This window comes from Syngnathus acus, chromosome 13 (assembly GCF_901709675.1).
Source record: "Syngnathus acus chromosome 13, fSynAcu1.2, whole genome shotgun sequence".
Lineage (NCBI taxonomy): Eukaryota > Metazoa > Chordata > Actinopteri > Syngnathiformes > Syngnathidae > Syngnathus > Syngnathus acus.
Genome location: NC_051098.1, coordinates 12,792,704 through 12,819,279, shown reverse-complemented (window position 1 = coordinate 12,819,279; position 26,576 = coordinate 12,792,704). Strand labels below are relative to the sequence as shown.

The window sequence follows — 26,576 nt, the reverse complement described above, 5'->3', positions numbered from 1 at the left end:
TGAGGTCGCTCGCTCCTTATGTTTAAATTTATGCGCTCAGAGAAATGTTTCACATAAAAAAAATATTTCCTGGAGGATTGAAATGTGGCCTTGGAAAGTTTGTTTACAGTAATCCCCTCAGGACAGATGCAGTCTGTGAAATAGTGACTACTCGCATATTTATATGAAAGCTTTAAGCCTAATACAAATATCTGTATTTGTGACTGAATGCGTGCGACTTTAAAAAGCACGGCCCGGCCTGTTGCGCGACGTCCGACTCAGCAAATCAAGTGTAGAGTTGGATGGCTGTTAACTGGCCAAAAATTATTGGGCCTAATCACATTGTAAGATTGTATAAGATGCAACTGTAAGCACAACTAAGTGCCATCTAGTGGTGATTGATGATATTGCACCTGCAAATTCACATATTTGGAGATTTTTTTGTCTTTCTTTGGTTGGTGGTGTGTACAAAATATGTGTGTAGGCTCAGTAAAAATGAAGAAAAATAAATAAAAACTGCGACATACCCGTCATGTAGCACTTGATCTCCTCATTGTTGCTGAGCGGGTTGTTGTTCTTGAACATGTAGAGGTTGAAGGGCACTATATGGCCGCTGTTGAGGCGTTTCCAGACGTCGTGGTCGGGGGTGGTCCAGCGCCCGGCGAGTACGTCGTAGTCCCTGCGGCCCATGTGCACCAGCCGGCTGAGGGGCTCGTACAGGCCGCCCTGGTAGCCGATGATGACCTGGAACCCGGGGTTGGTGTCCAGGTAGACCTCGCCGAAGGCCGTGTAGAGGACCCGCTTGATCATGTGACCCGAGCCGCTGAACACGGCCAGAGGCGTGCCGATGTTGTCGCAGGCCACGTAGAACTCGTCGCCGCTGCTCAGCTCCATGGCGAATAGGTGGCCCTGCAGGTCGTAGTACAGCGACGTGATCTCGGAGCTGCTGTGGTTGTACATGTGGGTGACCCGGGTGGGGCTGGACAAGTCGGCGTAGAAGAACTGCAGGTGGTGGCCCGCGCTGTTACGGCTGGACACCCTCCGGCCCAGGCCGTCGTAGCGGTAGCGGATGTTCCAGCCGCTGGCTTTGTTGTACACCTTCACCAGGAGCCCGGCCGAGTTATAGTCAAAGTAGTCGTTCCCTCGCTGGCGCAGGAAACCGTCCTCGTCCATCCTGTACTGGACGTCGCCCAGGCGGGTTATGCGGTCCCGGATATCGTAGCGCAACGGCGTCAGGCGGGCGCTGTTGCCCGGGCTGAGCAGATGCGGGTTGCCGTTGAGGTCGTAGCTGTAGCGCCACAGCGGCTTGTCGTTGACGGACACCACCTGGAGCTGTCCGTCCGAGTCGTACTCGTAGGTGTAGCGCGTGGTGTTGGCGTAGGGCCCCACCTTCAGCTCCTTGGCCACCACGCGACCCATGTTGTCGTACTGCACCATCATCCAGTACATGAGCGAGCGGAAGATCTCGTACTGCACCTCCTTCACGCGACCGTAGGCGTCAAAGTGTTTGGTGTGCGTCATCACCGCCGTGGTGATGATCTGGTTGATGTCGTAGTAGATGACGCCAAACTTGCCAAACTGCTCGGCCTTGCCCGACACGTCGTCGTAGCGGTACAGGTCGATGGGCAGCGGCGTCTCGTTGATGACCGCCTGCATGCTGGTGACGCGGAAGCTGTTGTCGTAGACGTAGTCGAACCTGGCGTTGACCATGCCCTCTTCGCTGAAGCGGAAGATCTGCCGATCGATCAGCGGGCCGATCTGGCGGTAGCGGATGGTGCACGTGAAGCTCTCGCTCTGCAGGTTGACCGTCTTGAGCATGCCGGCCGCCTCGTCGTAGGAGAAGCCCACCCGGGTGGTGTCGTAGAGGATCTCCAGCAGCTTGGACAGCTTGCCGTACTTGTAGATGACCCGGCGACCCGTGCCCAGGTAGGTGGTCTGCAGCAGCTGGCCCTCCTCGCTGTAGTCCTGCAGCACCGAGGCGTTGCCCTCGGGGGGCCGGTACGTGTTTCGGTAGTAGCCCACCGACAGCGCCGTCTCCAGGCTCTGGCGGGCCACGTTGGGCATGGTCACGGACGACAGACGCTCGTTCTTGTCAAATTCAAAGATGTACTGTCTCTGGCTGGAGAGCAGGAGCACCATGGACTGCGAGAGAACACTTCAGATCAGCTTTCCGTTTCGGATATTTAGTCGACGCGTGGATGACGCGGCTAATCGGAAAACACCATTTGCTCTTTGAGAATCGAGGTTCGGCTTTATGAAATGCAGTGAAAATGTTCTTTAGTTGTAGCTAATTATCCATTTGGCTCCCGACTTAGCGCCTTTGTACTCGCAGGTGTTGTCACGACAAGATCCCGCCATTTAAACACTTTCAATGGCAGCCGGAAAAGCCAGTCGTCAAGGTGCCTGGCTTCCCATTAACGCGTCCCGTCGTCGAGGCTGCAAAAAAAGCGCCGCTTTCTCACCTTTTCCCCGCCGCCACCGAGAATAAAAGTGACAGTAGCCTTTCCCGGTCGAGCCTTTTCAGCCAGACAAAAGCGTCGACGTGTTCCGACACGTTTTAATTACACGATGTGCTGATGATGCCGGAAGCTAATAACGCCGCTAGTATGTCAAATATCAATCTTTAGCGACCGATTCTTACCTTCTCCAGATAAGTGTAGCTCCACGATTTACCGTCGGCAAATATTTTGGAGGTGATTCTGCCTTTGTGGTCGTATTCCATGCGCACCGACATGGTTCCTCTCTGGATGCCCGCCACGTGGCCCCCGGCCGAGTAGGTCACATTGACCCCGTTCAAGCGGCTGCTCGGGGCCCAGAGCGTGGGTCGCCCGGCCTGGTCGTAGTGGATGCGCAGCGTAAACTTGCGGTGGTCGTCGTAGACCTTTTCGGTCCTGGTTATGCGGTCAAAGTCCAGAGACAACAAGTTCCTGTTGTGAACCTGCGGAGGAGAAAAAAGCGGCGGTCCGATCAGAAGGGGCTGAGTGGGGGGGTGCAATGATCATAAAATCCATTCTGACTGCATGCGGGCAAACGAGTGCCAGGTGCTGATTACTCTCATTTTGGATCTTTGGGAAGCTGGCACCAAGCAGGCAAGGACGACGTGCTTTGGAGCTTTTCGTTTGATTTGGAAAGACGGCATGTAATCCGAAAGGTCATGTTGGGCTTGGCGTGGAGTCAAGAAGGCGAGATGACAGCTGAAAAGACCAAGAGAGAGACGCCGAGAGTCTGTCGTGACCGTTTAGGTTGGCCATCCTGTTCCTGATCCGTGGCTCCCACCTTTCGCACGCTACCTTCTGGAACCATCCCAGCTTGCCCATTTGCTTCAAATGTCTCTTTTAAGGCACGCGCCAATGATCGGGGTGCTACTCTTAAAGGTTTTCTTTTTTTTTAGGGGGGGGGGGGTACTTTTCAATCTCCCCCGACAAAAGCCGGCTAAGGTCTCTCATCTGTGAAGGGACAATTACACCAAAGGCAATTACTGTCACTGATACTAATTGAGAGGCTTACTTTACGCTGAGAAAGCAACACTTTGGCAAGCTTGGCCACTTTATCCGACTTAAAATTAGATTCTCTTAAAATAATAACAAATTTACAAAAAAAAGATGCACAACCAACAAGTCAGCCTATTTGCAGTTTGAAAACTATTTTTTCAGTTTTCCTACAGCAGCAGCAACAACACAATAAAAAAAACAATTCCTTACATACATCGATTTTTGTCCTTACAGGACTCGACGGTAATCCCAAAGCGCTCACGTTTGTACAGGTTAATGGTATCTGTCCAAAGACATTTGAACTTGTAGGAAATGGACCGGGGAAAGAATCTGCACATAAAATGTTGTGATGTCAGGACGTGCTCCGTCAAAGGTTCACCGGGCTGAAAGAAAAACTCTTTTGAGCACAGACTCGAGTGTCCTGGGGGACGACGGGGGAAAAACTCACTGGCGAGATCTTTTTCAAACCGCATCGAGTCAGGAAGAAATCGACTATGAAGCAAGGGGGGAATCTGCACAAGGCCGTTTACGCATTTCAAAAAGTCTCCTCCAGGATATTGTGCTGTTGTCTTCTATCATCATTCAGCAAATGGAGGAAAACAAGAAGGGAGGCCCGGGTAGTGGAGCGGAGCCGAAAAAAACAAATCATTTGAATATAAAATACATTAGAAGAAGTCATTCTTTTTTTTTTTTCTGTTCAGACTGCCTCGCGCGACAACGCAAGTGTCATGATTTGATAATACAAAAAAAATAAGCTGCATTGTCGGTGTCTGTATTTTTTCCCCCCCATCGCAGCACATTGGACAACATGGTCACCCTGCGAGAGCAAACAGAGGCGCGGCGCCTCTGCGCCATAAATCAAAACAACCGCCGGCCGGGGCGAGACGATATAACGAGGGTCAACTCGAGGAGCACAGCAAACTGCAAGCGACACCCAAAATCAAAACTACTTTATCCCTCTGCGTGTCATTTTGGACATTTGAGTCGGAGGGCACCTTTTTTCTTTTTGAGCTGCCGCCCCACCCCAACTCCTCACCCAGCTACCCACGTAATATCACTTGACACGCCACTCAAGGTCGCTCAATGATTCGGGCCGTGCTCATCCCCGCCTGCTCGGTGGCTATTAGGCTGCTCCCGTTTCCCTACCTCACCCCCGAGGGCCGTTGTCTGTAACATACATTAGACGCTTGCACTTCCACAGGGACAACGGAGCCATTAAATGAACAGCCAGTGACAGACAAAGTGGCACCTCCCCATTAGCGGCCCGGATTCAAAGAAGAAGGAATAAAAAAAGGAACTGTTGCTTGTCTTGCAAAGGCAAGGAAAACAAAAGCAGCATGGTGTATTTTGGGGTTTGTTGTTGCGACACGCTGAGAGAAGGGTTTTCCTTTTTTTAGTTTGTTGGGGACTGAATTCATTTTGCATAAGGCATTATAAAGTGGGGAAAAAACCAGCTCCTACAATTTTACCTGCAGATTTGAAAAAACTTCCACCCACTTCCATTTTGGCAAGGCAAAGGCGAATTCTTACCCGCAGCCGACGCCCGTAGACGGTGACCTGGCCGCGAGCCAGCTCCTTCCTCTGCCTCCACTCCACCAGGTTGAGGCCGTTGTCCAATGCCAACGTGATGTTGCGCTTGCTGACGGTGGGGTGGACGGTGCCGGCCAGCAGGTGAGGCTCAGTGTGTAGCGACACCTCCATGCCGTTGGCCAAGGCTAGCCGCAAGGAGCCGTCCAGCCCGATGAAGTAGCTGTTGCGCACTTGATCTAAGAGATCAGGGAACAACAGAAGGCAATGTTAACGCTCGAGGAAATTTTTTTTTGGACTTCTTCTTGGTACCGGCATTAAGTTAATACTTGAAGAAAATTTTTGTGTGTTTTTTTTTTTTTTTTTAAAGAATTCTTGCTACCAACACAATAGCCAGGGCTAACATTGGCTTGATTACAGCGCTAATGCTAATTTAGTATTGCTACATTTTGTTTTTACTTCTTCTTGGTACCGGCATTAAGTTAATACTTGAGGAAAATGTTTTGTGTGTGTATGTGTTTTTTTTTTTTTTAAAGCAGTCTTGCTACCAACACAATAGCCACGGCTAACATTGACTTGAATACAGCGGTAATGCTAATTTAGTATTGCTAGCGCTGCTATTTTGTTGAAGCCCGAGGTTTGAGAATGGCGCTCGTCAGTGAGGCTACATCCAAAACTCCCTCTGAAAGTACCGGAGTTGAATCTTGACCTTTACCTTTTTTTTTTTTTGGTACTTGTACTTGAGTGTGAGTAGCTACTTTAGCAACCTCTGACAACCTGAGCATCTCAATGCTAACGAAAGAGGACATAATCTAATATTCATCCGAGCCGGGGCGCAGCGTAATGAGCTAAAACGGCCGCTCAGCAAAAGAAAAAAGAGAAGAACAACCTTTAGCAGCGGCAGCAGTATTTAACTGAAACGCTGCAATAATGCAGCGCCCGGCCCAACCCGGATCGATAGCCGGCGGCTTTCCCGGCGCCCATAAACTTTTTTTTAACAACTTTTTGCGGCAGCCTCGCGTGATGTCAGTGGAAGAGCGAGCTGAGCTGACCCGCGGAAAACAAAACAAATAAATAATAAATAGCACGACCCTTGTTTACGACGCGGCGCCACATTCAGACTTAATGTTGCTGCTTGTCTCGCGTACGTTCATCAGGGAACCCCCCCCCAAAAAATAGAGTGGATTATCCTCATTAAGGATCTCCTAATGGCTTGTGAAACATTAATGAGTTCATAGAAGGGCTGGGGGGAAAAAACTTTGTCATTCCCACGTGTCAACGAGACACATTTAAGCGTCTGGAAGGCTTCCTCTGTCGACAGGAAACAATGGGTGCAGCACGCGAGCGTTATGCTTTCCCCCCTCCCGGCCGCGCTGCCAAGAGAAAGAAATGAGCGGAGGTGGCAGGTTGACCTTTCGTCGGCCCTTTCCTCTTTCCATCACGAAGGTCGACATGAGGCCTGCAGGGGGTCAAACGAGGCTGGAAATGCCGCGCGAGTACACATGTAGCGGCGGCGGCTAACATACGAAGGCGTTTGTGGTTCTTTGAAAGGGGATTGACATTTTTAAAATCACATTAAAGGTTGGATAGTGTTTGAATTCCTTAGTGCAGGTATAATTGAGAGCATATTTAGAACATTTGATGCAGATAATAACCCTCTTTATAATGATTGACAGTAATGTCGGCAGCGATGCGGGCGTCCATAATTGCATATGTTAGCAAGAGACATGTTGGTCTCTTTCCTACTTTCTTTGCCGATTTTCTCTGATTGCAGCATCAGCGCACATTCCAACATGCTGCTCGGCTTGATGATTTGCTATTTTAGCCAAAATTATCGTGTCGTGGTCTGAAACTTTGCAACTGCCTTACAAATGTAAAGATGAGTCAGCTAATGAGAATGTAATCAATAAATATAATTCGACATTCAAGGTGGACTAACGGCCATTAAGCACAACTAGCGGTTGCACCCCGCATGCTACGAGAATGATTTATTTGGTGAATTTTCCAACATGAGGATTCATGAGCTGTTTGAGAGCAAGGAACTTGAGCAAAGTCGGTTGAATTAAATCCAATATTGCCGCAGGGCTTGAGGTGGGCGGTACGCGGCAGTAAGCAAGGCGCCGTGACAGCTTTAGTACGGCCCCTTCTGATTAAATGGGAGCATCGGATATGGCGGACGCCGCAGCCCGAGCAGCCTTGTAATTAAAGCCGCTACCCAATATTTGCGACGGCGACGTGACGGACCACACTGACAGCGACTTTGCAACGTTGCACCACTGTTAAAGCACAACAAAAAACTAATTTATAATGAGAACTGAGAAAAAAAATACATGTTTTTTTTTTTTTCCCAGACTGAACAAAGTGTGACTCTACATTATAAAACACGATTGAAAGTTGCCCTCCTTTTTCTTGTTTGACTGTTTTGCCAGTTGTGGTGATTTAAAGCTGCCCTCTTTTTTTAGGGCGAGCTCCTCCTCTTACATGTTTCCCGTTTTGAAGCGTGAGCCAGGAGACCCAATAAAAAAATCCTTTGAATTCCCTTAATTTGAACATAGAGTCTTTACTGAAACGTTTCTTTGCTTACTTCTATTTAAGCGTCGAATCACTATTTTTTTACTTTTCTTTTAGCAGTCTGTTTTGACACAAGTATCTGGACTTCGAGATCAGCACAGAGTGTGAGCACTTGGCTATCCCTGCGCCACGTAGTCAATTAATTAGCGGACCGGGTTGCTGGCGCCGATGGGCTGGTGAACAGATGTCCGAGACAAGGTCATGACACGGATGTGACCGGCGGATGGGACGACGGGGGAGTAAGAAACCAGAGCTGAACGCCTCCAATTTCATCCGTGAAAGAAGTCGGGGGAGCGTGGACGGATGGCGGGAGGGGGCTAGTCTTTGTCCCAAAAAAGTTCAGCGCCATCAACAGGCGATCGATAAAGTAGTCGGGCACAAAGGAGGACGTCAGAACGCGCCACGACACAAATTGGAGTGGTGAGCAAAGCCGCAGCATCTCGTATGCATGGCTGCCATTGTGTGACGTGACACATAATCGATAAGCGCGGACGAGCTGCCTTGTAGCCCGGCGCACTTTTCCTTTCATCAAGATGTAGCCGAGCAAAATGTGGTGAGGTGTTGGAAAACGAGACAGGTTATTATTTTGAAATCAAAAGTCATTGATAAATGTCGAATTATCTTAAATTACAGAATAAATAAAAATCATCTTTCAGATGTTCAAGGTGCCGCCAAAGATTAGCGTCAAAGTCACTGCTTGACATGTTTGTTAGCAAAAGCAAAGAAAACGACACCTTGCATGAGCGTGTAGAAGGTGCCCGAGGCCGACAGGTTGGTGGTGACCGTCACGTCTTCCTTGGCGGCGCCCTCCACCTGGACGCGGATGGCGCCGTCAGCGTCGGCGCGGTAGCTGCTCACCCGGCCCGTCGGGTAAGTCACGTTGGTTAGGCGGCCAAAACTGTCATACCTGCACAAACAAGATTAAAAAATGGGTAAAAAACAAAAGAAATTAAAAAGGGAGTTGTCCGCTGTTGTGGGTGTGGACACAGCCGACTTGGGGATCCCCACGTTTTTCAGCAATCGTAAAAAACAGTTCACCTGGCTGAAAGCTGTCAGAAAAAAAGATGAAGCGCCGTTAGCGGCTTAACAGACGAGCGGCGTATTGCCTCATTTCATTAATCGGCAGTCACGTTTATGACACGCGACGACACGACAAGGCCAGATTGTTTCATCCGGCTGCCCGCGTCACGTCGGCGGCGAAACAATTTGAAAGCTGTCACCGCGCCGAGGAGTGCTCACGCTCACTGAATAGCGATTGAAAAGGAAGCCCTCTTTGCATGTTGCCGCCTGCCACAGCGAAGCCGCTCGCTCATAAATGAGGTTGGCGGGTGCTGCTTTATTTCCTCAGCGCTTGCCATCTCAAATATCCAATATGGACAGGAAGAGCGGGAGAGGAATCATCTCCCGGAGATAAAAGTAATCCGAGCCGAGCTGCACTACGGGAGCAGTTTAGTCTTCCTCTTCCAATCAAGCTAAATGCTAAAGTCGTTTGTAGCTGAAGACCTCCGCCCCCATCTCACATTTTGAAGTAAAGGACACACCTCCACTCCAATTTTTATCATCATCAATTCATGTGGTGATTATTATTTGATTTGTTGCGATTTGTATTTTGTCCCCTGAACTCGAAATAGACTCAGCTGCTTTTTGTGGTCAAGGAGGGGAGGGGCCTTTCCCCTCAGATGCCCACGAGTCCCTTCATATTGCATCACATCTGTCTCACACGCCAGTTCCGTGACCTTTCGCGTAGAAACAGAGAGGGTGGGGGGGGGGGGGGGGGGGGGGGTGTTGTCCCCAATAATAATAGACTGGACATTGCGCCTCGCCGTCCTCCCGGCATAGCCGCTAATCGCTAACTCGAGTGCCATGCGGAGTGGAGAATGTCAGGATGCGTCCGAGTGAAGACAGTGGAAACAATAAGAAGAGGCCAGCAGTCATGTGACCACCTCGGCAAGACGCCGCAACAATGGCCACAGCAAATTTATTTTTTGTTGTTTCTTTGCTATGAGGCCGTCGCCCATTTGTCCTTTTTTTTGGGGTGTGGTTTCCGAACAACAGAAATCTTAAAGACGAAAGTTTAGGGACAACAATTCGATTCTGACAACCCCCGCCGCAGCCGCCCGAGGGGGACGGAGTGACCTTCAAAGCTAATTACGGAAAGAAAACAAACAGTCGTTATTGGCTGAGATGAAACATTGATGAGCGGGCTGGCACAGGTACGTAAATTTCACCCGCAAATGGAACATTGGCCGCATAGCTTGAAGTGACCTGGTGCCAATTAAAAAGCTTTCCTTACTACAAATTGCAATTGTCTTGGGAAGATGACATCATGCAATTCATGGATTATATTAATAACAAAGCGGCCAGTGATTGAATTGAGTAGAAAGTCGCCTGTGGTGTCTATGGAACATGATTAAAAGCTAATTTATTCATGGATCACAGTAGCCTGAAGGACGACGCCTGCTATACCTTTTCGAAACACGACACAGAAAAAACAAATGAAAAAAACTCACTTTAAAGATGTTGTTAAATGATAATGGAGCGTGCTGGGACTTTTCGAGAAAGCTCTCAAAAAAACAATCATAAAAAATTGGCGCTAAAATAATTGCTCTAAAATGGCTGACAATACGCAAAACCTCGGCAGCGAACGAGTAAACATTTCAATTTTTTTCCCAATTTTTCTTGCTTCATTTACAAACGAGCGAGCCCATCTGTGCGGTGTAAAAAATCAAATGCGGGGCCAGCGCCCTCACGGGACGGCGCAGATGCACCAGGACCGATCCGCTCACGCCGCGCTGATTCGAATCTACTTAAGCGACGCGCAGAGCCAATCAAAGACAGGTGATGAGTGTTAGCTCGGATGAAAGCGAGCGTCTGATGATGCATCGGGCCCGTCTATTCCTCCGGCGAGGTGAAACAGATGTCTGATCGGCGCCGTCCGCTTCATCGCACTCCCCCCCCTTTTTTTAGAAAGACGGGACAGACCGCCTCCCGGAAGTGGCGGCAAAACGGAATCCTGCGCTCAAATGCGCCCCTTGGCAACTGCGCTGAGCATATACGGCGTGTCATTACATGCCAGAACAGCTAATCCTGTTTTAGACGATAACACAAATGGGATTACGTCTGTACTGACGACATTCACGGCTCCGACAGGAGGTCGACTCGCCGTGGCTAACCTTTGCGCTAAAGCTACTCACTCAAAGAAGGTGGTCCACCCGTTGTCATTGGTCTTGGTCGCGAGCAGGCCGGAGCTGCCGTGATAGGTCATGACGGCGAGCACCTGGCCTTGCGCCGCCACGCTTTTCAGAGCGTTGTTGGTGCCCATGGTGAACCAAAAGGTCTGGCCGTCGGGCGTCATGATCCACAAGGGCATCCCGGTGGTGTCCCGTCTGATGGTCACCACGTTCTTATTCTTGTCCGTGATGGCGGCGAGGTCGCCCGCCCCCGTGTAGGTCAGGTTGTAGAGGTGGTCGCCCGTGGTCAGACTCTGGGTGAACACGTGGCTGCCGTTGGCGTCAAACAGGTAGAGCTCGTCGTCGATGGGCGACGACACCTCGTACATGTTGAGCGGGCTCAGGTAAGGCTTGTTCTGGCGTACGTAGCGGATGCGAATGTTGCCCAGGTCGGCGATGTAAAGCTCGCCGTCCGGGCACACCGCCAAGGAGGACGGCGCGTTGAGCTTGGCGTCCTTGGCGTAGCCGTCGTCGCCCAAGTAGCAGTCGCAGTTGGCGTCGTTCTTGCAGTCGCAGCCGCTGGGCGCCCCCGCCACCGGGGAGATCTCGCCGTCGGTGGACACGCGCCGCACCCGGTTGATCTTCTTCTCGTCCGACTCGGCGATGTACAGCACGCCGGTGTGGGACACGGCCAACGCGTTGGCCGACTCCAGGGTGGCGTGGACGGCCACCTTGCTCATGAGGAAGTGGTCGATGCCGGGAACTTGGCAGTGCATGGGCCGGCCCGCCACGATGCGCACTTGGTGGTTCTCCGAGATCTGGAGCACCACGTTGTTGTCCAGGACGTACAGTGAGTTGTCCAGCGGGCTCGCCGCCAGGTCTGTTGGCCACTCCAGACGAACCTGCAAAGGGGGAAAAAACGACATCAACATACAGAAAAACAATTTACAATTTAGATCTAATAAACAGTGGGATGGCGATAACCGCGTTAGTTAGGCTATTAGCAAGAAAACCATTCTCTGCTATTAGCTAAAAAATGCTCCTCTTTGCATTTCTTGTGATCTAAGATGCCCCCTTTTACAGTTATTATCAAATCTAAGTTTCCATTTTTTGAACGACGACAAAAATACAACCAAGCTTGATGGAAACAAGGTTTGATGTATTGGAGGGATAGCGAAGCATCAAGGGAACAATAAGTGAAAAAAAATGAGTTATCTCGCAGTTTCCATTTTCGGGAGGGGGGGGGGGGACGTAATCATTTGATAAGGACGAAAGCAGTGCCAAGTGTCGTGTTAAAAGCGGAAGCACGCTTTTTGTATAGTATGATCCAAAGATAGGAATCCATCGCAGGTGAAAAAAGGGCAGCGTTGAGGATCAGATAAAGCGCGGCGGACATTTTTTAAAAGAGGCGGAAACGCCGCCTTCTCCTCACCTCTAGCGTTTTATTCGAGGCGGACAATTAATTCTGTCGCCATGGGAAGGCCTCGGGCCTTCCCATTTAAGCTCCATTGTGGCGCGGACAATGCAGCAGGCTCGTCGCTCAATGTCTTCTTTAGCGCACGTCAAGAGGCACATTTGAATAACACATTGATTAAAAGTTTTCTTTTCTGCAAACGATGAGACAAAAGCGTTAATGAACGTGATTTTGCGTCAAGCAGATTTATGGGAAATGTTCCACCGGGGCAAATAACCATAGAAACAAAAATGGAAGCTGACGGCATCACATGACCATATACCATGCTATATAAAAATATGGATTGAATCTGGAGGGAAAAAACAAATTGTAATGTCAACTAAATGTTGCCGGAGACTATTTTGCATTTCCACGAGGCAGCATGTTGCATGTGCTTACAGAAAATACGCAAATTATGTTTTTCTTTGAAGTCCTTCGATGACATCACATGCAGCGCAACAGCCCTCCCTCAATACACCCGAGAGCTTGTTATCCGCTTTCAAGTAGAAGATTGCCACCCATATTCCACCTTTATCTCCTCACGCTCTTTAAGCCAATTTCATCATTTGACGGCCAACGGGGGAGTGGACGACATAAAAAATGGCATCTCTGACTCGCCGGCGTTATTGGTCACGCTTTTGAATCTCTTGGCACTCTTTTGGAGTGGCGCACTTGTCTGCTTTTGATTGAAAAAGCCCTCAAAAGGGAGGGGAGGGGGTTCCCCATCATGAAGCGTAGCCGCGGGCGGGCTGCATACCATCTCGACGGGCCTGGCGGCGTTCAGAAAATGCATTTGCAAAAAAGCACACGAGGGGAAGTAGTGGGGGAGGACTTTGAATTCCTTAAAACCAATTTCTTGTCAACACTGCCGGTTAAATATTACATGAGGCCCGGAGTGAGGAGGTTCTTAATGCCACTTTGAGAAGGGGTTTCACAGAGCTGCTGTCATGTATGATGTAACCCGCGTGTCACATGACTTCAGTCAAAATCCAGTCCCCAAGTTTAAAAAGTGGCAAGTGCTTGGCTAAAAATAGCTTTGTAGTAACTAAGTTACAGTAACAAAAATTTGGCATTTGGAAAATAAAGATTTACACAGATGTGACTACCAAAAAAAAAAAACATGCCAACTACAAAAAAACATGTCGCAGCAAACAATTTTTTTTTGCCTAGTTTGTGACTGTCAAAAAAAACCATGGCAGCTACACAAAACATCTCACAGCAAACAATCTTTTTTTGCCTGTTTTTACCCCAGGACACAGTCAAGAAGCAATCACGTCCCCTCTTTCCTGGCAGCAGCATGAGGTCCGCTGGCAGACGAGAGAAATGTCATCATTTCAAGTCCTCGTCTGAGAGTAAATCTAACGTCAACGCTGGCGCGGAAGCTGTAAATACCGTTCCATTTGCCTCCGCTTAAAGGCTGAACTTGGCGGGAGGCCCGCCAAAGCACCTTTTAAGAACTTTAAAGGAGAAGCCCAGAGCAGTTTGAAGAAGTGTAAGACGCTTGAGCGGGCTCGTCAGGTCCAAAAAAACCTCGCGGACACCAGAGGCAATCGCCCTCACAGCAATCCCACACGTATTTATCATCCAGTCAGGCTATTTTTGTACAATTTTAAATTGAACAACACAAAATTATCAAATTAGTTTTGAATTAATTTGATATCCGTGATGAATCGGATAATCGTTGCGCCGCAAATAAGATTCGATATGATACGATGCCGTCTCGTTCAGCCATCACTCAAGAAGTCAGGCTGACATCAACATCATCCCGCGGAGGTGGAGTTAATGATGATGGAGACTCCTCCAGAGAAACGCTGATGTTAAGTGAGGGCTTGCCGAGTGTTGGAAGCCGCGCGCATGAATTTTTAATGAATGCTTTTTAGCGACTGAGCGTTTTTTCAACGGGCCTCGCTGGCCGTTTGTCATGGTTGCGGAGTCTCTGTCATCTTTCTGCTTTTTCTTTGGCTTTTTTTTTTATTTGTCTCACCATCGCTGAGGACAGCAAAGAGGAGAACGGTGACGCTAACCACAGAACAAGAAACAATCTCGAGTGTGATGGCAGTAGTGAAGCAGAGAAAGAAAATTAAACCACATTTGTTCTCTAATAAAAAGAAGAAAAAAATAAAAAGGATTTGGTTCCTGTCATGTGAGGCCTTTTGTTCTAAAATTATATATTGAACGCTCTGTCTCTCAAAATCAGAGCTTATAATTGGCCCAAATTCAAAGTCATATGGTAGAGAGTAGCGTTCCTTTAATGTTGCCGTTAGCTTCAAAGCTTCCCGTTCTGTGCGAAAACAAAACAATGTCAGAAAAGGCCTCTGAACCTGAAGCCGCTTCACGGGAGGCACTTGAAATGCTGCGCTGACTCCCGTTTCAATGTCTTTACCTTCATTCTCAACACAGCCACATCGCGTCTGCAAGCGGGTGTGCACACTTGCGCAACCCCCTCATTTCAGTTTTCTATCCGCTCTTTTCTAGCACTCGGGTGTCCTTGCCCGGGGTGGTTTTAAGAGAGCGTGTATGTGCGCTCCATATGTGCTCGTGCCTCAGTGGACGCGTGGATCGAGAGTCCGCGGGGGGTTAAAGTTCAAGCTCATCCGCTGCACACTGCCTACGGCAAAAGGTCAACGCGCATCCTTGCTTAATTCTGCTCGGATGGCTAGGTGGTGGGGAGGGCGGGGCCGGGCGGGGCGGGACGCTACCTGAGCAATGTCCATGACGGAGTCGCAGCTGAGGGGTCGAGCGGAGGTCAGGTCGTTGAAGCCCAGGAGGGTGGAGATGACTCCGTTCTGGTCCACCCGGCGAATCATAGTTCCATCCACAAAGAAGATTATGCCGTACTTATCCACCGTGATGCCTTAAAAAAAAAAAATGAAGCGCAGTCGTCAGCAAACATCTTGACGTGTCACAAGGGCCATCAAGCTCTTTTAAAATAGGAGAATATTGGGCATCTTTTTTGTTTGTTTTTACACATTACACATTATAACCACTGGCAGAGCTAGAGGGGGGGTTGCCGGGGCACTGGTCCCTCTCGAAATATGCTTGGACCACAGATCGCCAGAAATGAGCACCTGACGTTTGCATCCAGCTTTGTTTTGCATGTGTGTGGTTACTTCTATATATTCAGAGCCTGTCACAATATTTCAGCGTTGGCGACAAAAGGAACCTTTGTGTGTGAGTGTGTGTTTTTAACACTTCTCTTCAAGCAAAATTTCCACACGTATGAATCACACTGTCATGCCGGCGGAGAACAAAAGGTGCGCGAGCGTGTGATCAAATAACTCAACGCCTCGTCCAAATATAGAGAACTAAGGGGAAAAAAGATGACGCTGGGGAGCGCAAGAAAATAATCAAAATAATGACATCTTAAAATAATTTACACCGGTGATGCTAACAGGGTGAAAGAATTGATGAGAATGTTTCACCATTTTTTTTTTTTTGCATCCAAAGCAATGCTAAAATGGGACATATGGGAGAGGGGCTAAGGGATGTGCATATTATTTCTTTCAAATGTAAATAAAAAAATATATATATATATATAAAACCACATACACGCTGGCACACATGCTAACTATTAGCATGTGACAGGGGCTAAGGGATGTAAGGGAAGCATATGATTTCTTTTAAATGTAAATAAAATAATATATATAGTAAAGACACACACAAGGTAGCACACATGCTAAGTGTTAGCATGTGACATATGCAAAGGTGCCAGGACTCACCTCTGGGGTTTGTAAGCGTGGCCTCGGCAGCCTTGCCCCCGTCCCCGCAGCGTGCATCGTCGTAGGGCAGACACTGGTCTCCGGTTCCCGCCACCACCTCCAGGTTTTTGGCCACGTCCTTGGGCGCGTTGAGCGACTTCACCTTGAACACCTTGCGGCTGCTGGTGTCCGACAGGTACACGGCGCCGTTCACCGGGCTGCTGGCCAGGTAGTACTTGTGGGCCGGGCTGTTGCTGAGGTCGACAAAAACACAATTCAAATGGAGTCGAAAGAGCCGTTTGAATTCATTGAAGGGGAAATGAAAAGAAAATATGATTAACGGAAAGCAAAAAAAAGAAAACAATTCAGGCATCTTAGTTGGAAATCCACAATAGTTTATGAGAAGAGCGTGCAGAAGATCTCACAGCTGGCAAATTGTTCGAATGGCACACAAAGCGTAGCAGCGTCCACTGGAGAGAAATGCTAATGATGGCACTTTGTCTGACCCGTAATTTTGCCGTGATATTGAAATGACAACGCTGTGTAAGCAACCCAGTTGCGGCCATTGCAAAAAGTCAACTCCCTTGTCCCTTCTTTTCACTTATTTGGACGAATCCGCACACAAAGCAATTGTTAGCTTTTTTTTTTCCATCCCCCAGCTATTCACCCCAAAAATCACCTAATGGCAACGTTTGCACTTTTTCTGAAATGGCACAAGTTGCAGATTTAATTTTTCGGAAAGGAGCTAAGTTTAGTCTGGGTTGTCACGGCGAGTCTTTTTTTTTTTCTGGGTAATGTTGCAAGGTAAATTTGAATTAGTTTAGGGATCATATTTGAAAATACTTACTGGATCAAAGAGTAAAGCTGAGCCAAGGCAGTTTGCGAGCTATTTTGTCCTGATGTGCGCTCTTAAAAACACCAACGTGGGTGTATTTTAGCAAGGTAGTCATTAGCGTCCACTTCAAAGATAACCCGAGTTTATCGGACGCTCGGCAGGCCCCCGATAAGCATTATGGAGACGCTTGGCCGTCATTCAGAGTGGATTAGGAGCCAATCTCTACTCTTTAACCTTGAGGGGTTCTTTCGTGGCTTACTGTTTTCTTAGAATGCCACAACAAGGCGAGGCTCTGTCGGGAGTGTCAACTGATTTCATTTGACAAATGACCTTCAACCAACAGCTGACATCCAGCCCTCCGACCACATCCAAAATAAGGTAGCTGGCCAAGGAGGAATATAAAAAAAAAAAAAAAAACGACAACAAACGGAGAAGTAGGTTGGTATCCAACCTCAATAACGGAATTCTCGTCGGCAGGTGCAATCAGCTGATAGCTTATCGGCTCCAGGGGCGTATGTAGAGCAGCCGCTTTCAAAAGCAGGAAGCGTTATTCGCCGACCTTCAGCGCCCGCGGCCATCCATATTCACCGACAACATCTAGTTTGTAGGAGATAATTGGATTTTGCCGCATGCTAGCGCAGAAATAGCGGGAGGGCGTGGGGGGACATCCTTAGCGGGGGGTCAATGAACACCAACGCGGGGTGAAGCGGGCGGCCACCTCCCCTCAGTCCCGTATCGGCATGCGCGGCTCGCACGCCGACGGCGGGATTTTGCCTGTTTTATACCGACGCACGCTGTTTCTCCTTCTGAATAAATCTCCTTGTTATCATGCAAATGCGGCGGCGAGAACAAAGGGACGTGATTTGGCTATTTTAATCTGGAGCGAGCAGCAGGCAGCGCACACTGACGAGTTTGTGTTTGTCGTCGTCCGACGGTGCGGCAAACCCATTACAATGTGTATTAAAGGACTAAGACCTCCCCGCATTAGTCTCAAGGTCACCATCAAGACACTCTGCTGCGTGATTCCGGTTACCATGACGACGTGGGACGGAGATAGGGAGTTGCGACCAGGCGAGTGGCTACTTCTGGCCCAGAGTGAGAAAAACGACAACATTCCAAGACCCAAATATTTGGATAAAACGAAATTGCTAATACGATGCCCCCGCTTGACTAGCACCCCCTGCTGGCAGGGAGGTGCAATTCCCTCAATAGAACTTTTGATTCTGGCATCATTTGCTTGTGTTTTCTTTACAATTAATTGAGCCCACAAACAAAACGACTTTAAAAGTAGTGCTTTTTTTCCAATGAAAGTCTGCAAGTCACATTGTGCAGATACCTGGAAATGGACACATCAAGTCGTCCAAAGGCGCACTGAACCTTTGCCTCATTAGTTGCTGAGACAGACTGAAAAGTCAATCGGGCAGCCAGCCACTGTGCCGTACATTTCTTTTCCCTAAATGGGGGCCAGTGACCGACCCCGCTCGGCTTTTCATTCCCTATTTGACCACATGTTGGCCGTCTGGAGTCGTGACCCCGTGATGGGAAATCAATCAGGAGCCCTTTCGCCCGAGACGTGCCGTATCTGCAGACGGCTCTGCAAACCTTTAAGCTCAATGAATTACGTGCTCATTTCTACTCCGCCGGATAAACTACAATAAACACAACATTGAGTGGAGATGCTTAGTCGGGGAAAATGGACGCCACGCTGGGCACGCTGGGGATTTTACCATGTCGGTAAACAAGCAAAGCGACTGCCATAAATGCGGCCAGATTAAGGAAGGCTATATTGAGTACAAACTATGTCCTCCGATTGTGGTCGGTGGGCAGAATCATAAGTTAGCACTTAAAAAAATAATATAAAAATAATGTTCAAATATTCACGACACATATTTGTTTTTTTTGCTGTGAAATGTTTACCCTACAATGATTTTTATCTTTTATAAACGCCACAAGATGCTAACAAAGGCATGTCTAATAGAAAATTCGAAATGACATCCAATTGTTTTTGCATAACTTATATTTATTATATATTTTATATTATATATATTTATATTATCATATATATATTTATATATATATATATATTTTTTACATAATTTATTCATTATTATTTGTCGAAAACCTGCTAATATACCCCCTTTGTATTTGAGGAAGCGCTAATTATCCAGAGAAGCAGGAGATGCAGATGCAAAGCAGTGGCGTGTGCGAGATGAAGGCCGGTTAAAAAAAATGCAACGCTATCAGCTGTACGAAGACGACAGTAAAGCAGACAGCCACTATCTGCGCACAATGTATAATTTCCACTTTGAAGCCAGCGTCACAATTGGGTTCACAGAGAGGCAAAAGGGAAGGGAGCAAAGGAAGTGGAATCATCTTTTTCGATCCTCTTTGCCTTACCTGTGCCGGAAGTCTTTATTTCTGCCAAGAGTAGCAGACGGAGGGCACAAGACAGACAACAAATGTTAGCTGCTAGTAAAACACTCTTGTTAGCGGGTCGAGTTAATCAAACGCAACTGGGAATTAATGCCAATGAAGAGAAGATGATAGGCAACAACCTGAGTTCCAGGACGCTGGTGACGTTGCCCGTGGCGTAGATCCGCCGCACGTAGTTGAAGTCGCCCACGTAGAGGCTGCCGTCGGAGGCGCACGCCAGCGCCACGGGGGCCAGCAGCTTGTTCCCGTCGGCCATGCCGTTGCAGCTCGGGCACGAGATGCTGCGGCGCCGGCCGTTGCCCATCACGCTGCCGATGACGGGCGGTTGCTGCGAGATGAAGATGTTTTCCCCGTTGCCCATGTGGAGGATGCCTGGTGGGGGACGAAATGTTCTTTTTTTTTTTTTTTTTGAATGGCGTGAGGATCAACTCAAGTTTACATGAATTCAAAGAGCTGCTGTTTGAAATGCGCCGCACGTCACGGAGAGCGTGGCGAGAGCGAGTGGTCTGAGCAGAGCAACATTTGGTCTATCAACGAGGACCAGCCAAGCATCCTCCTCCCAGGGCATGATTAAATCTCGCAATGGCTTCGGCGAGCAAGCTGTCGGCAATTAAATTAGGCTTGATTCTAAAAAGGATGGGCACGAACATGACGCGCCGGAGCCAAAGAAGCGAGGGGGCGGGGCCCGGCGCCGCTGGCCACGTCTCGTGGAATCTGCCCGCAGCTTCTCCCACCCCCTGACTCGGCGTGACGGATCAAAGCTTCCCGAGCACTTTTCCTATCAGCACGCCTCATCTCCTCTGATGAGGCCGTCGCTCGTGACAGGAGACTGCTCCAAACTTTCTTCTCTCTTCATCCACTTTTCAAGAGCCATTTGGCAGGAATGGAAAAATTGACCCCTTGGTTGGCCGGGAAGAAAATCGACAGCGGTAGATAGACAGTGTATAAAAATGTAGAAAGTGTGTGTGTGTGTGTGTGCCGATTGTACTTTCTCCTGCAGTTTGTGGGCGGCTGTCGGCGGGCAACAAAAAATGACCCCCCCTCCCCCTCCAGAATAGAACAATGCAAATAGGGATTGTGAAGTTGACTCACCGCTCTGTATATTCAAAGCGTGGTGCTTGTCCACGGTCCATCCGCCCAGCTTGGAGGCAGAGCTTTCGTATCCCTGGAGAACGGCCGTCCTCTTCTCCCACAAGATCAGGTCCGGGCATGATTCATACTCGAAACCCACAGACACTTAAAAAAAAAAAAAAAAAAAAAAAAAAAAAGAGTAAGGTTAGCGCATTATAACTTGGAAAACGGGAAGACTCAAAACAAGCCGGGCTGCGGTGGTAAGCCACCGCACTGGATCCCACAGGGCGGCCTCTAATTGCTTATAAAAGTGTTTATGTAGCGCAAGAGTTATTTTCCCAATATGGTGGAAAGCCAACCAGTGATTTGTCCCGTAGGAAATAAAGGTAACGATCGGTTCTAGGGTAAAACCATCAAAAAGCTACATTAGCATTCAAGTGCAACTTTAACATGAAAATGTTCAAATGATCCGATGATGTGGTTGAGACAAAACGGACGTTTCCTCACTGACCAAAAGCTTCGGACAGGCCGTAGACCTTCTGGCTGTAGACGTCCGTCTTGTCCCACACAAAGTCGTAGAAGAGGTTGGGCCCCGCCGGGAAGGATTTCCTGAAGAGCCGGCCCTCCACGGCCACCGTGAGGTGCACCTTCATCAGGTTGAACGGGATGGCCACGTGGGTCAGCGTCACCCTCAGGATGGACTTGTAGCCCGCTGTCCTGCTGCTCAGGTAGCCCAGCTTCATGTCCGTACCCGGTATGGGGATTTCCTCCTGCAGCGTCTGCACGGGAGCAAATAAATAAATACATTAAAAAATATATTACAAATAAATAAATAAACATAAATAAATGTAAAAAAAAACACACATATGGTTATTCAATTTGAAATCCCATCCAAAAAATATTCAAAACGTTTTTTAAGATTATTTCATAATAAAAATAAATAAATCTAGAATTATTTTTCTAAACAAAAAAATTAAAACGTTTAGCGACACTCTGCCAAACATTTGCCGGTCCTCATCTTCTCTATTCCGTTTCAATTCCCGGCCAGGTTTTGCAAGTGACCGCCGCGAAGCAACACGTGCCCATAAATACTCCCTGGAAATCCATACGGCCTTTCATTTCACAACCAACGTGCATTTGTCTTCCCTTCTGGCCGCTGACCAGTGCAGACTGTCACGTATTATTCATAACCTTTCCTGCCAGCGGATCGACGGCATCAATAGGAGGACAATTATAGCGCGGCGACGCGCTGAAGGATTTCTTCATTATGGCGCGCTGAATAGTTTCCCGCATTGATTTCATAACAGAAATGTCCTTCATTACAAGCGCTCCGTCCCGCCACCACGACGGCGGCGCCGCTGCCTTGCCCTCGGGCCGGCGCCTTACACGGGCGGGTAATATATGGCGCGTGTCGGGTGGCGCTCACGTTGCAGCTAAAGGTCAACGAGTGCCGCTTTATTCCACTCCGCTCTAATTAAGTCACCTTTGGCCACCCTCGCCCTGCTTTTGCGTACGGCGAGATCTTGCATAACAATTAAAATGGCGAGCTGCCGTAACGCTGGTCAGAGGACACGTCAGTCAGCGGCGCATTTTGCTCGGAGGGCGATTGATCCGCATTGGCCCTCGTGAGGCACGGCGAGCAGAGGGCGGCCCTCCGAAAGGGGAGCGGGCGGAGGCTATAAGTAGACTCATTGCAAATTCACTGAAATGCCATAAATCTTAGCAGGCAAACTGGGAGACGAGATAGTAATTAGAAAAGGGCAAAGAGACGCCTGTTAGACACGCCGTCCCGTGCGCTCCATGATGGCGACTTTGTGGGGAAAAGAGGTCAACGCGTCCCGGTAAGCCCGCTTTGTCGCTATTTTCAACAAAATTAAGACGAGATGAAGGAATTTGTTTCGCGAGAGCGGAGGAGAAGTCTGGAGGGATGGGTTCAGTCTGACCTGTAAACTTCCATTTATTCGCTTAAAAAGGCCAATTTTGTTCGGAAAATGCCGCCACAAGAAGGCGGAGATGCGCCCTAAAAACACCATCAGGTTGACATTGATCCAAATAACAGAAACGTTTGCGATAAGATGATTTTGAGCTGAACATAAACATCGAAACTTTTTTTTTTTTGCCATGCTTTGCTCCTTTCAGCAACTTGGCCATCTTTTCATGAACAGAGGTCCACAGCTCAGAAATTATTCAAAGCGGCCTTGGCTGGCATTACACCTTTATTGACTCTTTTGGGCTTGAGCGTTGTACGTAATGTCGACGCGCCGCTTTGCCTTGACTGCACACACCCCGCTCATGTTTTTCCACGAGTTCGAGCTTGAACCCAACGCACGTCATCCGTTTCTCCTCAATACTCACTTGACTGCACAAAAAGCTGGCTTTTCTTCAGGCAGACTATTTTCATTGTCTGATACGCGTCAGGTATAAATTGGTCGACTAAATTAGCCATCAAACTAACAATGACACAGATTTCAGGGTTAAATTATCAACGCGACGCTCGGCTGACATCGCGAACATGTGTAGTCATCCGCGCTCGACACGCTGGAAAGTGGCCAAGTTGCCGAGAAGAGCAATTACGCCCGAGAGACCAGATCACGGCGACGACTATTACGCTTGATGAATAGTCGGCAGAGTCTGCACAAACACACGCACGCACAAACACACAAATGTTTGAGTCCGACTCACCTGTATTTCGGGCACCACCGTCCCCCTCTCGGCGCAGGATCCGGAAAAAGCGGTGAGCGGCGCCGGCGACACGGTGGGGCTGGGCCGGGCGAAGCTGCTGAGATCACAACTGGGGATGTCGTTCTCCTCGTGGCGCATGACCACCGTGTCCATGACGAAGAAGCGGCCCCACGGCAGCCACAGGGTGTGCTCCTGCGTGATGAACGGCGCGCGCTCAAAGTGCAGCGCCACCGCGATGCCCCCGTCTGTCACCAAGTCGAAACTGGGAACGCGAGACAAGTCATTTAATTATTATTTTATTTTTTATTTTTAATTAAATAATTATATATATTTTTTTTACATCATACTTTTACATTTAGCCGGACATACTGCACACTGAATATTAAGTAAATAAAAAATTCTCTGACAGCATCAATCAAAAGCGGTCATTCTCTAAGTGCTCATTGTCCGAGTGCACGCTAGCTAGAAAGCGCCATCGATCCCTCCAATGGAGGCAGTCCGCTCCAACACGACTCTTAAAGCCCCGACGTGCAAATCCATCGACTGGGCCGAATTATCGGCTCCGTGCCTTGGGGTGCGCGCGTGCTATCGGACCCGCGTGGTTCTTGTCACTTCCTGCTGAGAGCCAATTTGGACCCGCTCACCTGGAGCCCCCCGTGGACATGCTTGTATGCGCAGCGGGAGGTCGCGCTACAGCAAAGTAGCGGCCTGGACATTAAAAGTACAGCTCGGAGACTTGTGGGGTCAGATTTGTGTAACGTCTACGGGAGGGGAGGGGGGGAGGAGCCTGTGTAGGCAGCGATCGATGAGGGCCTTTGTCAAATATGACATGCGGGAAATCTTTCTCACTGCAGCTGAAAGTATGTTGAGGAACTCATTTAGCAAGCATTTAGTCTTTTCTGTGATTTGCTTTTTTGATGAATGCTGGGAAAAAAAAAAAGCAAATGACGCCAGGCGAAGAACCCGCCCCATAACTTTTGTTTACGACAGAAAACTTTGCGGGCCTTGGACAACATAGAACACATCATCGAAATGAGCCCGGACAGCTTTCCCATTTCTAAGTGACTGAACAGGTGCCTTTCTGATTTCACGCTGCACTGAGCCTGTTTACAGTGATTGCAGGAGGGAATGCTTTGGGAGCGGCCGCCCCGTGTTTACAGGATGGAAAGCATCGAAGATTGAGGACTGTTTACACTTAAGATGCCTCCGAGAGAAGCGTATAGAATTTTTTGCGTGAGGGAAAAAAAAAACACACGGGGGAGAAGAGATGAAGAAAGCCGGCGTCGCAGAAAGCAAAGAAGAAAGTCAGAGAGGAAACGGCTTCAAGGCCAAAGCAGATTAGAGGCGAGTTGATGATGAGGGATGTCGATGAAAGGCCGGGGAAAAGGATCAAGCGTGTGCGCTTTTTCCAGACACCGCCAAGTGATCAAAATGTCAACGGGAAGTGGAGCACGGATCGGGACGCAGCGGCTTTCACTCTTCCGAGACAGACGCCAAATGTGGGAGGGAGGGAGGGAGGGCGCCTTGTTTGGATACATGGGCGTCGCTCTGGGAACGCCCCCCAAAGCCATACATCCTTGATATCCGTTAACTCTCACATCTACGCTTATTTGGATTTATTTATTATTATTTATGTCTGATTATTATATTGATTTATTTGTTTTGGGATTTATTCAAAAAATCTTGAGAAAGTCTCCACAAATGACATGATTTATTAGTATTTGTTGCACTAAAGAGTAAAATGATCAATAGTTGGCTTTTTTTTTTTGAGGGGGTGTTTAAATGTCATTATCTCTCTCGTATGTATTAATGTATAAGAAAACGGACATTTTTGTTTTCGTTTGCCAATTTTTGAACAATTTTTAAAAGCGCTATTATTTAATCAAGAGACCGATGCAGTGAACGCCAAGCTGGTTATTTCCCGTTGCTAGTTAAACAAACCACCTGCTGACATATAAATAGTTTTACCAGTGAGATGAGGATTACTGGTCGTTTACTAGCCGAGCTAACGCGCAGAATAAAAATGAGGCAAATTACGTAAAGGGCGTCTGAAATGAAACGCCTCCCTTAATTCCTCCCCAAAGCGCCGTTGTCGACTAAACAACGTCCATCTGCGCCGCGCCGTCCGAGCTTGCTCGCTTTGAATTGGCATATTTGATTTCTTTCCCTCGCCCGCCGCAACTGAAGCGGAACTTACGAGCGCGCACCAGAAGGGCTTTGTTTGATGTGTGTGGGAATTGCGCCCGGCGCTCCCAAATTGGAAAGCGGCAGGCAGATCAATGGCGGCGCTGGAGCGGCGAGAAAAAAGATGCCTCTTACCTTCCGTCTTGTCTGGTGACGGTGTAGCCGAACGAGGGCTTGTTGACGAAGCTGATGTTGACGCCCACCAGCGGCGTTCCGTCCGAGGTCACCACTTGTCCGCGGATGACGCACGCGTGCCTGCGGCGAAAAGGGAGAAGCGACGAGGTCACTACCGGGACGACAAATTGTAGCTCGTGCTTAATGATGCAGAAGAATAATTGTCCCTTCGCAAACGAGGAAGAGCGTCTTGAATGAAAGTGGGACGCGGCAAACATGAGTTTATTGTTGGATGATGCATCAAAAGACAATGGCGGGGATGCGGATCTGATTGCTGGAGGAAACAATTTCGGGCTTTTGTACGGGAGAGTTTTCTGTTCCAGTTCTAATGCTGGATATTTGTGAGAAGGAAGCAAATCTTTCTTTGCAGCGAGAAACCAGTCGAAAGATTGAAAAGAAAAACATGGTACAGAATAAAAGCAATCAAGCAAAACAAAAATAAAACACTTTGCACGTCTCTGAGGGTTTTTTCTTTCATAGCCGAGCTGGAGCGATAATGAGATAACGAAGCTTTGCTTTTTGCACTAATCAAAAAATATGCATGACTTATCTTTCTCATTGCGATGGAAAAAGTAAAGAGTGAAGATTGGCAGACTCGTTTGGCCGCTTATCGAAACGTCGAGTCGTCCACCTGGACATCCGTGTCGCCAAATGAGATCCAATCGGCGGTGACCAATCATCCTTTAGTGGCCGACGCAAGTAACAAAATATCTACTGTGCTGAAGTAAATTTATTTCAATGACATTTACACTCTACATTTAAAAACTACCTCCATTGTCAAAACAGGCTTGTTACGTTTTCGAGCGGTAATCTTGAGACGACCTCAGGTGCTTTGTTGAAACTAGTTCGGGGAAAAAAAAGCTTTTTTTTTTTTTTTTTTTTTACACCAAAGTGGGCAATATTCCAAAACTCCCGTCTCCCTTGTTGAATTCCGACTTGGCACCTCCACTTTGGTCAGCCATTGTTTGTGACCGAAACAAAACACTCCCTTGACAAAAAGGCTATTTTTAATGGCGGTTTAGGTCTTAAATATTGCCACAGAGCGGAAACAATTAACAGCGGCCATGTTAGCGGCCGCCCTCAACATGTCCTTACCAAAGGCAAGATCATTCACCTCCTACTAGGCCATTCCCCAGGAACCTGCTTCTATGTTAATGAGCCTGGCTCTCCTTCAGCAGACCTTGGCCGTAAACAAGCGAATACGGCTGGCCGTGTTTGCAGACAATTGCCGCCAGAGTTAACCCGCCGTCATCATTCACGCCAGCGGTTTATTTTATTTGAGGAAGCCGATCGTGGCGGGTTTTCTTT

General features: G+C 48.3%; 1 protein-coding gene across 9 annotated transcripts in view; it reads right to left on the bottom strand.

The window, feature by feature from the left end:
- The window catches only part of tenm4 (teneurin transmembrane protein 4), a 97,747-nt gene that overhangs the window by 6,294 nt on the left and 64,877 nt on the right, over positions 1–26,576 (bottom strand). For 6 of the 9 annotated variants that reach the window (XM_037267070.1, XM_037267073.1, XM_037267075.1 and 3 more), the window contains 13 exons: positions 25,230–25,349; positions 22,911–23,172; positions 20,740–21,007; positions 20,250–20,393; positions 19,280–19,529; positions 19,122–19,142; positions 15,911–16,143; positions 14,891–15,045; positions 10,763–11,640; positions 8,303–8,475; positions 5,001–5,236; positions 2,621–2,917; positions 507–2,121 (listed from right to left, as the gene is read on the bottom strand). In XM_037267070.1, the coding sequence (XP_037122965.1) occupies positions 507–2,121; positions 2,621–2,917; positions 5,001–5,236; positions 8,303–8,475; positions 10,763–11,640; positions 14,891–15,045; positions 15,911–16,143; positions 19,122–19,142; positions 19,280–19,529; positions 20,250–20,393; positions 20,740–21,007; positions 22,911–23,172; positions 25,230–25,349 (4,652 nt within the window). The remainder of the gene's footprint in view (positions 1–506; positions 2,122–2,620; positions 2,918–5,000; positions 5,237–8,302; positions 8,476–10,762; positions 11,641–14,890; positions 15,046–15,910; positions 16,144–19,121; positions 19,143–19,279; positions 19,530–20,249; positions 20,394–20,739; positions 21,008–22,910; positions 23,173–25,229; positions 25,350–26,576) is intronic. The other 3 variants (XM_037267071.1, XM_037267074.1, XM_037267079.1) reach the window with 1 other exon arrangement.